We start from the raw sequence: 14,891 nt of genomic DNA, 5'->3' as shown, positions 1-14,891 counted from the left end.
CCTTGTTGAATGAACGAGAGCCTTCTGCTTTGGGGTTCTTAAGTGAGCATGGCTGCTTTGAGCCAGTAAACAGATTACAGAATGCACCCCAAACCCAGCCCCTCAGCAGGTTTCACCCTGTCAGAGCCTGGAATTAGCTAGAGGCCACCAGGGAGTGTTGAGTAGCTATGGGGTTACCGATGGACTCCCTGAGGCTGCAAGAAGATCTTGTTCTCTTCAAAGTCAAGATCACTCAGAGGGCTCATGGGAAAGGCAAGGCCCTGGAGTCTTCCTGGACTTCTGCCCACAGAGAGCCTTCTTAATCCTGGGAGTCTGCTGGTAACCCTGCTGTGATGAACTTGCTCCAGGGCAGGCAGGACAATGAACGTATAAGGCTGCAGGGTTAAATGGACTGGGCTTAGATGAGGGCTCTTTCACTTCCTAGCCTGACCTTAGACAAATTGTTTAGTCTCTCAGAGCCTCCGTTTTCTCTTCTGCAGAATGGGGTTTAAGAAGGGTTTGTTGTTGTTTAGTCGCTAAATTGTGTCCGACTCTTTGCCACCCCATGGTCTGTAGCCCGCCAGGTTTGTCTGTCCATAGGATTTCCCAAGCAAGAATACTAGAGTGGGTTGCTGTTTCCTTCTCCAGGGTATCTTTCTGAACCAGGGATCGAGCCCTTGTCTCCTGCGTCTCCTGCATTGCAGGCAGATTCTTTACTGCTGAGCCACCAGGGAAGCCAGTTGCTTACCTTCAAGAGCGGTTTTGAGAATTTGATGAGAAAAGGCACATAAAGGGCTTAATCTAGTGCCTGGGGCAGAAATAGCTTCCCAGGTGACCCTAGTGTTAAAAAAAAAAAATCAGCCTGCCAATACAGGAGGCTAAGAGGCGCAGTTTCGATCCCTGGGTCGGGAAGATCCCCTGGAGGAGGGCATGGCAACCAACTCCGGTATTCTTGCCTAGAGAAACCCATGGACAGAGGAGCCTGGGGGTCGACAGTCCACAGGGTTACCAAGAGTCAGACACAACTGAAGCAACTTAGCACACATGCACGGAGCAGATGTAAGTGATCAATGGACACTTCACACACACATAAAAAAGTCCAGGGGGCTGTATCACATGTGTGTAGACAACAGATGCCAAAATGCTAATATGCTGTCACACTGGAAGCAGTATCCCGTGGCCTCTGGTGATTTGTCATAAACTCTGGAAGGCCTCTCCGCAGATGACAGCTCCCCCTCCTGCTGGCCTCTGCTCTGACAGTTCCCAGCAGGCACCCCTCACTTACCTCTTCCAGCTAGCTCCGCAGCGGACGCAGCCTTCCTTGGACCTTGGCCTTCACCCTCTTGGGTCTGAGCTAAGGGACACTTCAGGGAATGCTTCCTGGTTGGAAGCACATGGACCACGAACTGAAAAGTAGGAACACCTGCCCCCTCCCCATCCCCGACGGGCCACCTCACCCTTCCAAAAAGCCACCAGAGCACATTTGGGAAAAGTTAAGCTGTTTTATTTCACAGGGTAGCTCCACGTCAAACCAGCAGGCACCATGAGAATACGCAACAGAGGATCCAGTCAGACACTCTACGGCACGGGCGCTGGGTTGTAAGGGAGAGAAACGATGTCCGGGAGAGGGCAACACTTATCACCACATGGGGACAGGCAACCAGCAATTTCCTAGGGTGGTTTCAGTTTGATTTTCCTGACAGTTTGGGGAGGAAGGAAACCAAAGGAAACTAAATAGACCAGCCACTCTGAAGCAATCAGAACCGAACCTATTGCCAAACCGTGTAAACAGTCACACTGCCGGGGACTAGAGCCTGAGCAGAAACCCTGGCCAGAAGCTACTTCCTTCCAAGGAAAGTAAAGTGCACCCTGGCCGTTCTGGTTCAAGGTCGTCGTTTGCCTCGGACAGTTCACACGGAAAGGAGGTATCAGCAAGGAGCAGTCCCAAAGGATGAGACGGCAGGACGCTGACAGATCAACTTCCGAGAGAGGCGAGGAGGACCCCGACCTGGCAGCAAAGTCCCTCCCCTCCCCCAGCTCCCCCAGCAGCTTTGGATATGTGGGGAATTCTCTACGCAGCTGCTCAGAGGAGCGGGGACCCCAGAGAACCAGGGAAGTTGACATGAGACATCAGCAGTAGCTCTGCACAGCAGAAAATCATCTCAGCAACACCTCGGCTCACCCCTTCCTAGCTTTTCCTCCCGAGCCCTCCTCCCTGAACCCAGCAGCTTCCCCTCCCCCACAGTCGTGAGCCAGCCGTGTCTTCTTTCTGGGTTTCTCGGGAGGATGAGGCATTTGCTCTAGTGTGAAGAGTCAGGGACAGAGAGGCTAAGAGGAAGAACCATTACGTTAGTCCTCGTGGTCGTCCAACAGCCATGTCCACGCGCTGAGCGCCAGGTAATGACCAGGACCCAGGAAGTCCTCTGCATCCATGCCTGCTGAATGAGAAAGAAATAACCCCCCCGACAAGGCACTCTGAGGGCCTCCAAAAGGGAAGCAAGCCCCGCGCCAGGCCCTTCCCCGCACTGGCCCCACGTGGGTACCACCAACCAACTGGGGAGTGTTTATAAGGCAGATCACCGAGCTGCTGGTTCCGGCCGGCAGCCGAGGGATGGCTCCACTTCCCTGCGTCTCTTCCCACTCGGATTTCTTCATGGGATAGGAACCTGGTGGGAATCCATTTCTCTCCTGCCCCTGAGGGCCCAGTGACCTCAGAGAAAAGACCCCCCCCACACACAAGTCTAATTCACAAGCTGACAATTCCCTCCAGTTGTGCGCTCTGTCCGGGGTTCAAAAGGCGCTTCAAGGTGAGAAATCGTTAGCACTGAAAACAAGGAAAGGCAAGAATTTTTCACAGAATCCCACAGTTCAGAGCAGCTCTTTAAGAGGAAAGGGGACTAAAGGGAGAGAGGGGGCGTGGGGTAGGAAGCACGGCTCGTTCTCAATTTTATCCAAGAAAGGTCCTTAGCGGCCGGAGGCTGGGCCCCAGGCCCAGGAAACTAGACCAGGAATGAATTTGTTCTTTGGTCAGTTTTAAATGAACATCTTGCTGGTTCATTCCTAAAAGAGACTGAACACCGGTAACACAGAAAGACAAAAGGCTTGACCTCAGGGTAAGTTGAAGGTTAAGAAATCATTCTGTGAAGAGCAAAAAAAAAAAAAAAAAAAAAAATTGCCCGTTATCAATGAACTGATCAGTACAGCTTCCAGTAATGGTGATGGACAAGTAGGTAGACACACCACTTCCCCTTGTACAATTGGTTATACTGAGGACTACTAACTAGTTTACTACATTTCCCCCACACTCACTGTACAGTTAGGTTTCTGGTATTTGTTTTTTTACATTGATCTATCTACTAGGTGCAAAGATTTGGTGAGTGGCATTGGCTATAATTTCATTGTAGCCTTTTTAAAAATTACAGTTTCACATTTTAACAGTTACTTTCCAGCATTTAAGCAAATACAGCAATATATAGTGGACTAACACAGGCAGGCGTCAGAAGAGAATGCCAATGCTCATGAGGGTGGGCGGGCCTGGGTGCGTGTGGAGGGGGCCTGAGACATGCAGAGCGCCAGATGGGGGGGGCGGGGCGCAACATTTTTCCATTTGGTTCTGCGTCAAGGCTCAGATTTGGAGCTGGATGAGTGGGGTGTGAGTTTGCCTAAATGTGAGCTCATCGGCCATTTCCCAATGGAAAAACAGGTGCTTAAAGAAAACAGAAAGGCCCTGTCCTTCAGGTAGGTCATTTGGTGAAAGGCAGGCCTATAATAAGTAAGGGAAGATGAAGTTAGTCAATTCAGAGGAAAATCCACATGACCTGACTGGTGTTACGTACATCAGGCAACAGATCTGTCAACTCACATTTTAATGTTTCATCTGGTAGTCATGGCAGAGAATGTGATACTTTGCACAGGAGGCCACTGTGTTTAAGGTCTGGGAGTCTCTCTGGGTAGAAATGAGAAGTCTCTGTCCTGGCTGGACATCACAGAATCCTTGCAAATAAATGGCTTTAGGAGCCAGACCCAGCTGCACCCTCAGCCATCTATTACATCTTGGATAAGTCACAGCCATCCTAAGGCCTTGTTTCCTTCCCTAAGCTGTAATATGGGGTGGGGGGGGTGGTACTTTATATGCTAAGTGGCAGAGAGCTCCTAGCTTGCTCTGAGGCTCTTTCATTTCCAATTCTAGGCAAAACAAAGAAAGTTGAATTTGTCACTAGCCTCTCCCTGGCATTCTCTTTTTGAGCCCTTCTTATTCTTCCCTCATGGTGTACTCTCGAGGCCAGTCCTTCAGGCAAGGCAGTGTGGCCCACCATCCCTACACACCCAGGTAAATGTGGCTTCATATCACTCCCTCTCTGGGGAACAGAGGAGAGGGCAAAACTTAATCCAGTGGACTGACACGGCAATGATGGAATGTCAAGAGGTGACTTATCTGCAGGACTGTGCTTCATGACTCTTATGAAGCTGGTAGGAAAATTCCACTGCCCACTTCTCAAATGCCATTAGGAGGTTTCAAAAGGAAGGTGCTAGGTGGTTTTCACCTTACTGATAACCATGAAAAGAGCAATTGTGTCGGTACAGTGCTTCCTAGGTTGCACAGTTTGCTTGCTCACATTTTATGGAGCAGGAAACTGAGGCTCAGTGAGGTGACACGCCCCCCCCCCCCATTCTTTCCCCATATTTTCAATTGTGTTAAATGCGTTGGAGAAGGTGGGTGAAAGGGAAAGGAAGGGGGAGGGGCAGCTATTTCACTGCATAAACTCCACCGAAGCATTCTCCTGGACGTGGACGGCAGGTGACAAGGACTCCCTCCCCAGGCCTGGTCTGAGCTGCGTACCAGAGCCCTGTGTGCTTCATGCAAGAGGCCACCAGCCAGAGGGCGTCACGGCCTGATTTCAAATTAAAAAACGATGGGACTCAAACTCTCCTTGCCTGTTTAGTTCCAGAATCTGATACAGTATAATTAGTAGAAAGAGGAAAAGAAAAAATTAAATATTTTGAAAATGGTATAAGTTAAACCTCTATAGTTACCACAGAATTGTTCCTACAGCGTTTCTAGGTTTTGAAGCGTTCCACACCACTGTTTGGTTTTTTGTTTTTTTCCTTTTTCCCAACCACACATAATACTGTGCTACGATGGGGCTCAGGCTCTCACCATCCCCTCTTCTACTAACGAACACAGGCCGCTGAGGTCAGGGCTCTTCTCGCCAACGTCCTCCATGCTTTTGGGGGTGCAATTGGTCTTGACCTCCGGGTGGAAAGGCAGGGTCTCTGGGGTGGATGGGGAGGGGGCTCTGTGAAGTGGTCCCCACCTGTGGGAGCAGCCTGCCCAGGGTGACGCCTGCCCCTCGCTTCCTTTAGGGGCAGACTGTTCTGGAAGGCCACGACTTCTGGAGACAGTGGGAGACTGGTTTTGTTTTTCTGCAGGTTAGTGGTATATTGCTTCATTCGCAGTTACTGTGGGCCTTTAAATTCTCCCAGAAAAGTCCCTGCAAATCCCACCAAATAACTCAGCGGGAGATGTTTGGTGGCATGGGTCTGAGGTAAATCTAAGTTTCATAAAAAGAAAAAGGAGATCCTATATACATTTTGTATGTGTGTCCAGATCTAGTATATGTATATAGATGCATAAATATATATATATATATACACACACCTACAGACACATACATTCATACATACGTGTACATACGCGCACGCATACATATACACGTATATATGCATGTGGAGAGAATAATTTTCCAGTGACGATATGCGGGCGAAGCCATTTAACACGGGCCGTGATGTCAGGAATCGCTCCAGCCGGGGTACCGCTCCTCACCGCTCGGGTGTCTGTGTGTGCGCGGGAGGGAAATGGGGGTCCACGTGACTGAAGGCGCGCTGCGGCTCGGCCCTGGGACTCAGCTCCGCACAGACCCGCTCCCAGGCTGACCTTCTGGTCCCTGCCCGACAAAGCCAGGAGCCCTGGGAGGACGCGGAAGTCACCGAGGCCGCCCTCGGCCGCAGCGGGCCGCAGCGGGCCAGGGCGCTGCCCGCCACCCCGCAGGTCACATGGTGCCCGACTTGTCGGCAGAGCTGTTGGGGAAGATCTTCTCGGTGGGCGTCACGGCCGGGCTGCCCACTCCCGAGCTGCTGCTGCTGCTGGACCGATGCTGGACCACGGGCCGCACCGGCCGCATGGGGGGCGGGCGCAGCTGGGCGCCGGCCAAGCGGGCGGACAGGGCTGGCTTGAAGGTGGTCATCATCTCGGTGGAGCTGCTGCTGCTGCGGCGCATGGCGGCGTCGGGGTCGCGGATAACGATGGTGTGCAGGGGGCTGGCCGGTTCCGAGCTGATGGGGCCTGGCGGGTTCTTCAGGGGCTCCAGGGTGTCCAGCACCACGTCTGGCGCCTGCTTGACCGTGTTCTGCCTCTCCAGCTCCCGGAGCTCGTGCAGAGCCGTACTCATGGTCTTCTCAATGTCCTGGGGACAAAGAGAGCTCTGGTTGGCGCAGAGCTGGAGGCCTGGGGACTAACCCTTCCAGGGCACTGACCAACTTGTGGGTTCCTTAGGGAGGCTTCCCGACACATCTCACTGGCTGGGCAGGAGAATCAATCCCAGGGTGCCTCATAACCATAAAGGAAAATCAATATGAGTATTGCAGATCTTGCAGAGGCAGGCTCCACAGTCAGACAGACTTGTGTTCAAATCCTGGCTCTGCGGCTTCCTTGTTGTGTGACCCTGGGCAAGTTACCTTACCTCTCTGTCTCAGAATTCTCATTTTGTAGGTTAAGTATAATACTGACCTCAGGGAGTTGATGAGTGTGAAATGATATGGCCCCTTTGAAGAGCATGGCATGGCACCTGGTACCTAGTCTTGAAAGTGTTAAGTCACTCAGTTGTGTCTGACTCTTTGTAGCCCGCTAGGCTCCTCTGTCAGAGAAGGCAATGGCACCCCACTCCGGTACTCTTGCCTGGAAAATCCCATGGATGGAGGAGCCTGGTAGGCTACAGTCCATGGGGTCGCTAAGAGTCGGATACAACTGGGCGACTTCACTTTCACTTTTCACTTTCCTGCATTGGAGAAGGAAAAGGCAACCCACTCCAGTGTTCTTGCCTGGAGAATCCCAGGGACGGGGGAGCCTGGTGGGCTGCCGTCTATGGGGTCGCACAGAGTCGGATACGACTGAAGCGACTTAGCAGCAGCAGCAGCAGGCTCCTCTGTCCATGGGATTCTCTAGGCAAGAATACTGGAGCAGGCAACCATTCCCTTCTCCAGGGCATCTTCCTGACCCAGGGATTGAACCAGATCTCCAGTACTGCAGGCGGATTCTTTACCATCTGAGCTACTAGGGAAGCTCCAAATGATATGGTCCCTTTGAAAAGCATGCCATGGCACCTGGTCATAGTACTTCCCAAATAATGCAGAGGTAATACAGAGCACCAGTGTGAGCCTCCTCCCCAATGATTCATTTAATCCTCATACTTATCTACCATACTTATCTACTAGGAACTACCATTATGCTCACTTCACACATAAGGAATTAGAAGCTCAGACTGGTTAACTTGTCCAAGGTCACACAACTACTTAGCGGCATAGTAGTCTGACTCCAGAGTTCATGCACCTAAGCATTAATATTAACAAATCTATTCATATCTCTCCTTCGTCCACAGGAAAAATGTTCAGAGGTTATATATTAGAACATTCACAATGCTCACCCCAGGGTGATGGGACTGTTACTTTCTTCTATTATAATGCTTTTTTAGAAAAAAAAATGAAAAATTTGAAAGGCAACAAAAATCCTCATCTGCCTGTGCAGTTCCTGGGGATACTGAGACATTTAAGAGCTCATCAGTATGAGAGCACTTTGAATGACACTCAAAGAGATTCCGGCAGCTCAGAGGGTTGGCCTGGGGCTCAGCATCCCAGGAAGGGGCGCTGGAGCTGGACTGCAGCATGTAACCCAGGAGCCTGGGTCAGGACACAGAGCCCGGGTTTGGGAGGAGAAAGACTGCTTTACCACTGCCGCTGGGCAACCTCGGGCAAGGCTCAGTCACCCTGCACACACCTGGTCCCTGAGCTGAAAGCCCCCCACTGGCAGTGAAGACGAAGGAGACAGCAGACGCGGTGATGTGTGTGAACTGCCTGACAGTGACCTCTGCTCTCCCCCAGCCAGAGTCCTCGGCTCCCGTGGGGTTTCCCAGGGATGCCTCCACTCAGGCTGAGCTGGGCTACCAAGGGGACAATGGGGGACAGTGCTTAGAGCCGGTAATGGAAGATGCTGGCCCCACTTCAGGCTCCACATCACTATTGAGACACACTAACTGGCTTTTCCGCCCTGGGGCAACTCTGGAAAAAAAAAATGGAAAGTGTGGTTAGACTGATAGGGCTGGTGCCTGCAGGTGTCCCGGCCAGCCCCTTCCCCACCCAGGTCTCTCTTTCCCTTCTTTCCTCCCCTGTCCTCAGGTGGCTCTTGCCTGCTGGGCCCCCATACCAGGCTCCAATCCGTCCCAGCTCATCATTTTGCTTTGTGAAGAGACACTGGTGATTAGCTAACAGCCAATATTAGCCTGTGGGCTTCCCAGGTGCCACTAGTGGTAAAGAACCCGCCTTCCAATGCAGGAGATGTAAAGTGATACGGGTTCAATCCCTGGGTCAGGAAGATCCCCTGGAGGAGGAAATGGCAACCCACTCCAGTATTCTTGCCTGGAGAATCCCATGAACAGGGGAGCCTGGCGGGCTACAGTCCACAGGGTCTCAAAGAGCACGACACAACGGGAGCAACTTAACACGAAACACAATATTAGCGTATATGCTTCGCCAAGATACTTCATCCTTTGCCCATAACACTGTCTACTTTAAGAAGACACTGCTTGTGCCTTTATCCACAAGGATTAGTGGTGGTGGTGGGGGGTCCTGCACGACAGGAGAGAAGGCAGTCCGGTCCCCACTTTTGCTACCTCCCACCCCTGTAGAGATAAATGGCCACCTTCCACACCCCAGGCTGCTTAAATTAAGTCCCCCACTGATATCACTACACAGTCTGCTCTACTCCAGCAGAGCCAAAAGGCAAAACTAATAAGTAAAATATAATTATCGCCCCTCTACCACCATCCCTACCATCCCCACCACTCCACCCTTGCAGAGTGTGGGCCAGAAAGACAGCAAGCTCAGAAAAAGATCAGCTGAGGTGTTTAGGCACAAGCCTGGTGTTAGTCTGAGACGTGATGCCATGATCTCAAAGTGGAGCTGCAGAGAGGCGCCAGGAAGCATGGACAGTGGTGGGGCAGGGGGGCAGGGAATGATCACTTTTCACTTTGTCCTAAATGAGACCTTCCCACCTTGGATGGGTGTTTCAAGGTCCCCAACCCCCTTCTTCACAATAGAATCCTCACTGCTCCAAAGATTCTGATTGTCCCTCTTTTCTTAACAGGGAGAAAACATTGAGAAGGGGATACATAATGGGCTGCCAGCCATATTCCAGGGAGAAAAGTGGAAACTTGAACTATGATAAAACTGTCAAAAACACATGAAAGTTGTTGTGCAAATTATTAAACAATTCAAACAAACTGGTAACAATTTTTAAATGAATTTGTGTGCTTTCTTTGGCAAGTGTAAAAATCACACAGGTTTCTCATCCAAATTTTTAAGAAGTTACCTAACAACAGAAAACTCGAAGCACTTTGGAAGAGCATGGAACATTTTCTGCTTCTAGCTTCAGCTATTTCGTCCTGCCTACCCTTTGGATCTTGGTACTGTCCTCTCCAGAGACATCTCTCACTGTTTACGAGCAATCCGCACATTTTAGGCTCTCGGAACACAGAGTTCCACTCCTTCAAGACTCCTGACCCAGCTGCCATTTTCACAGCTGTGTGTGTAGGTGGTTGCCATCCCTCTCTTCTCTAAACCCTAAGCTCCATGTGGGCATGACCTGGGTCCACTTTATGCCATTATTATTTTCTCAGTGCCAGCCAGTGAGTGAGCACAACAGATGCTCCATCAGTACTCATCAATAAATAAACGAATGAATGAATCAGGGAATGAATGAAAAGATGAACAAATGAAAACATGAATAGCACAGTCTTGCCATCTTACGGAGACACCTGCGACAACCACATCCCCTATCTGGGAATCCCACCTCCAGCCTGGACACTGGGGCCTTGAGCCTTTACAGGAGCTCTAGCCAGGAGCTACACCCATCCAGCTTCCCCTCCCAGGGGGAGGCCAGCAGGGGCGCGGGAAGCCAGCTCACTACCTATCCTGTGTCCTGGCTTAGCCTGACCTGGCGTGAAGGGCGAACTGACTCCCCGGTCTGCAGGGGCCCACCCCTGCCCCTCGGGGGTGTCAGCGGGCGCGCCTGCCTCCTGCCGGCCCTTACTTCGGCCAGGGCCTCGGCCTCCAGGGACTTGTGGTCCCCCAGGCTGCTGTGCCTGGTGGAACCGCACGTCGACCGCACGCTGTGCCCTTCGGAGAGCGCCTTCTTGTCGGGGTAGTTGATGCTGCCGGCGCTCCCGAACGTCGCCATCCTCCGCTTCTCAGGGCTCTCGATCCTTCCCCGGGTGAGGGGGATTTTGTGGGGGCTGCTGGGGCAGGCGGCGGCCCGGGGCGGTGTGTCTATGCTGGGCCCCAGGCCCCGGGGCGGGCTGTGTGTGTCGCCCCCGCTTCGGCGCCTGGGGATGGCTGCTCCGTCAGATCGTAACCGCACTCTGCAAAGGAGCCAGGGGGCAGGGGCATGGGGCAGAGGTCAACCCCGGCCGGTGTCACGTGGGTCAGCCAATCCCCCAGAGTCCAGACATGCTACACACTAGTCTAGGGAGTGGGTATAGTAAAGCCTCATTCAGCCAGACTCGGCGATTCTGCCGTGAAGGACTGCCCAAGCGCAGAACTCAGGCCAAGCAGGTTTAACCCGCACACACGAAGGATTGGGCCTTCTGCTTCTAAGCTGCAGTCAGTGGTGCTAATTACACAGCGAATCTCATCTATGTGTTAAGTCAGGGCCAGGAGGATTGCAACCTGGGAACACTTTGCTCATGGTTAGTTGGGTTCGTGACATGTTTTTAAGCGGTTTAGATGTCTCCATGATTCCAAAGGGTTTCTGATTGGTTTGAGGCATTGAGGCTTGACTGTACCACGAGTTACCAGCTCCCTGCAAGCACAGTAGGGCCCCCTGCGAACTCAACTCAGCCCAGTGTTGTCACCCTCCCCCAATCTCCCCAAAGGGCTGTTTTCTATAAGGCTTTTCCAGACCTTGAACATTTCCAATCATTAAGAGAAAAACCTGTGTCACTGGAATGCCTTTTATACATTTGGATACCTTTCACCCTTCAAGGAGGCTGTGGCAGAGAGAAAAGGGGCCTAAAGTATCTATCTGGAAGGCAGATTCTTGTCCTGTCTGTCACTGACTTTCCAGCAACTTCTTTCAGACCCACTTTATTCATCCATTAAATGGGTCTAATATTCCTCACCCACCTTCAAGGGAGGTTCAGTGGGTGGGAGACCACTCTGAAGCGGTTCTACCCACCGAGGATTCTGCTGCAGCCTAGGGAGGTCAGCAAAGCCCTGAAGGCACTGGTGAGGAGAGGAAGGCTGGGAGGGGTGCGGGAGTGGGGAGGAGGGACCGGGTGTGGGGATGGATTGTGACGGGGACCAAGCTCAATGCAGTCAGCAGTGCTTTACACCCTGTGCCACCAGCCAAGCTAAGCATTGCCTGTGGTCACCCCAACAGGACCAAAGCATTGGTGCTGGAGTGGAAGAGTACTGGGAAAGAAAGGAGGAGAGGAAGGCAGACAAGGGAGGACAGAAGGAGAGGGAAATTGAGGCAGGAGAAGGTACGGCCCCCCTAGATGTCAAAGGACTTCAACTCTGTCATCCACCTACCCCAACCATACACTTCCCCTGATTCTATCTGCTGATTATTGACACCCTGAACTGAACAGAGTTTGCTGGAGAGAGGTACTGGGACTTCTGCTGAAATAAATTCATAAACCTAGGTTCCTATTGCAGCTAATTTCTCTGGCTCTGTCTGCAAGCACCCAGCGTGTGGGTTGATCCCATGACCTCTCCACCAAAAACAGAGAATATGACATTTTGAGGATCTGATTAAGAAAGCAGTGAGAAACTGCCAACTTTTCTTTTCTTCTCTTTTCCTTGTTTTTTTTGTTTTGTTTTGTTTTCTTTTTGTTTTGTTTTAAACCACCAAGTGTTTTGGGCTCTACCTGTATACAGAGTGAGGAGCCTAGCTCCTTACCTGGCAGAAAGGTCATGTGATAGCCCTGCCCACACGGGAGTGAAGAAATTGGCAAACACACTCCCGCCAAATATGTGGGTGGAGCCGAGTGTCAATTTCCCCCCACGCAGTGTGCGTGAGACTTCTACTTAACGCGGTGCGCTTCAGCGAGTAAAAGAACTTCACATTTTAAAATATAACAACTTAGGTTTTCAACACAAAGTGGGGAGGAGGTGTAAGAACTGGAGAGAGAGGAAAAGTACTTGCCAATTTGTAACTCTCCCTCCCCCATGTTATTAGTATTTTAAGTAAAAAGGATTGGTTGCCTGTATAAGTCTTTCCTCTTTCTCCACCTCTGTCCCAAGCTGGATCGCTTTTCTACCTGTCATTCGAGGCCAGTTCCAGCCAGCCCAGCAGGCGTGCCCAGCGTCACATCCTTTGGGGAACAAGCGGCCACGACAGCCTCCCTCTGTCCCTCCCTTGCCCTTACTTCTCCCGAATCAGACCCGAATGGGCACTGCACGAGCAGGAAAGAATGAACCCGAGTTTCCTACCGGCCCATCACCCCCCCAAAGCCGTAATCCGAGATGTGCTCCGTGGGGGACTGCAGGTCGTTTTTGGAGGAGGCCTTGTCGTCCAGCAGCGGCCCACTGCTGGCCTCGCTGTCGGCCTTTTGGCTCAGGCTGTCAGAGAAGGCGTCGTCCCTGGGGAGAAGGACAGGTGTGAACTGGGAGGGCTTCGCTCCCAACAACCCGGGTGTATTGAGACCTGAGGGGCCGGATCCGCACCCACAGCTCGTGGCTGCGCCGCTACCGCTTCCCCAGCAGGAGGCGCTCGGGGGCACCACTCTCCCCTACCTGCTCCTCCCGCAGCTTGGGGTTCAGCCAGGGAAGTAGAAGGCATTCCTATCCCTCCCCGACCCTTGGCTTTGGACAAATGGGAAGCGGCTGGAGTTTGTTGGGGTGCTCTGTCCACCACCCCCTACGCCCTCTCCCCTCCTCTATCCTACTTCCTGTCCTTGTCCTCAGAGGCCTGGGGTCAGAGGGCCGCCTAGGGTTCTTCTCTTGTTTGCCTGACCTGGACTTCTCTCTGGCTCCAGATGGTCTGCTCTGCCATCAAGATGTATGCCTCTGGCCCCCGCCCCTTGAGGCCCAGCCTGCAGCCTGGTAAATCGTTCAACCTGAGCCAGACTAGAACTCGGAGGGAGTGTATACAGGAACCCTCAAAGCTTTTCCAAGAATGGAAGGTGTCGACTTTCTGGGCCTGATGCTGGGGCTAGGTGTTTGGGATGCAGAGCTTTTTTCTTTTTTTTTTTTTTAAAGGCCTAAAGTTATTTTTATTTATTTATTTTTTAAAAATAGTACCGTCTTAGCTGGAAATGAGAGGATGATTGTTTCTACCCCTCTCCTGGGAGAGCTATCTCAAGGTAGAGAACAGTGGGCTGTTAAGAGGGCAGTGGGATGGCCACTGGTTACAGTGGAGGCCCTGAAAGGCGAAGGTATACAGAAAGATCCAGTGGACGCTGAGAACTAGAGCGGGTGACAAATGCCCTGGAGGCTGTCAGGTGGGCCAGGATGGCGAGCCAAGAGCACCAAACACTGTCCCTGTGGACCGTGAAGGATGAGCAATTTGCTTATATGTTAAATGGAGCACCATTCAAAGGGAGCTGAGACATAATCCATTCTCACAGAAAAGCACGCGTGTCCCAGCAGGGAGAGCAAATCACTGGCATATGATCCAGCGCTGATGTTCCTGTGCCCCTTCCAGACATCACTAATCCATCACGACACTCTTCACAGACGGCCCCAGCGCCCACTCACATGTCCTGCACAACGATGTACTGATGTGGGATGAGCCCGTCCACGCCGTTGTGACGACCCTCCCACCAGTCCTCGGAGGCGCGGTGGTACAGCAGCAGTGAGGCTCCCTTCTTGAAGGACAGCTCCCGTGGGGACCGCCCCACGTAGTCAAACTTGGCGATGGCCTCGATCTGCTCCACTTCTGGAAGGAAAGCAAGGGCGAGAGCATCCATGAGGACAGAAGGCAGCCCAGGAGCCTCAGTCAGAGGGCCCTGGCTCCGTGGGGCAGCGCAGACAGCATGCCTGGTGAGAACAGCATGAGCTGGGGCTCAGGATACTGGGCTCCAGGCTCAGATCCACTCCCTGTGCTGTGACCGCAGGCAGGCCATCTCACTTCCCAAAATGGAAAGTGGGGTTGAAATACTACATCCTTACTTTCCACTGCTCCCTTTTAACATTATAAAAATAATATAAGAATATCAATGTATGACAAAACCCACTGAAATGTTGTGAAGTGATTGGCCTCCAACTAATAAAAAAAAAAAAGATTTAAAAAAATAAAAAAAATTAAAAAAAATAAAATAAAATAAGAAATTTCTTTTTCTTCTGTCCTTTAAATACCAGCTCTGTTTCCATTTTCCCATGAACCCTTTCCCTTTTTGTTCACATATCACACTGTTGGTGGTTCTTACCTTGTAGGAGGTCAAACAGATGTTGTGTATGGATTTTCTTCCATGTAAAATGTTGTATACAATTTTTAAAGTTTCCCAGAAGCTTCTCTCCAGAGCTCATTGTTATAGACTGAACTGTCTTCCCCCAAATCCATATGTTGCAGTCCTAACTCCCAGTGTAATGGTATTTGGAGATGAGGTGTTTAGGAAAGTAATTAAGCTTAAGTGAGGTCA

The 14,891-nt window shown here is 51.6% G+C and overlaps 1 protein-coding gene across 3 annotated transcripts in view; it reads right to left on the bottom strand.

Moving 5' to 3' along the window:
* Positions 1-1,467: 1,467 nt before the first annotated feature.
* The window catches only part of SRGAP3 (SLIT-ROBO Rho GTPase activating protein 3), a 247,967-nt gene continuing 234,543 nt past the window's right edge, over positions 1,468-14,891 (bottom strand). Inside the window, exons 19-23 of one of the 3 annotated variants that reach the window (XR_009690322.1) lie at positions 14,008-14,188; positions 12,742-12,891; positions 10,340-10,667; positions 2,328-6,443; positions 1,468-1,675 (exon numbers count right to left, since the gene is read on the bottom strand). Coding sequence is in view for 2 of the 3 variants with exons in the window: in XM_061128036.1 (XP_060984019.1) it covers positions 6,030-6,443; positions 10,340-10,667; positions 12,742-12,891; positions 14,008-14,188 (1,073 nt within the window). In the remaining variant the exon portion in view is untranslated. Of the gene's footprint in view, positions 6,444-10,339; positions 10,668-12,741; positions 12,892-14,007; positions 14,189-14,891 lie in introns of all 3 variants that reach the window. The other 2 variants (XM_061128036.1, XM_061128037.1) reach the window with 2 other exon arrangements.

Source organism: Dama dama, chromosome 24, assembly GCF_033118175.1.
Source record: "Dama dama isolate Ldn47 chromosome 24, ASM3311817v1, whole genome shotgun sequence".
Taxonomy (NCBI): Eukaryota; Metazoa; Chordata; class Mammalia; order Artiodactyla; family Cervidae; genus Dama; species Dama dama.
The sequence above is the reverse complement of the archived record's forward strand: the minus strand, read 5'-3'. Positions and strand labels throughout refer to the sequence as shown.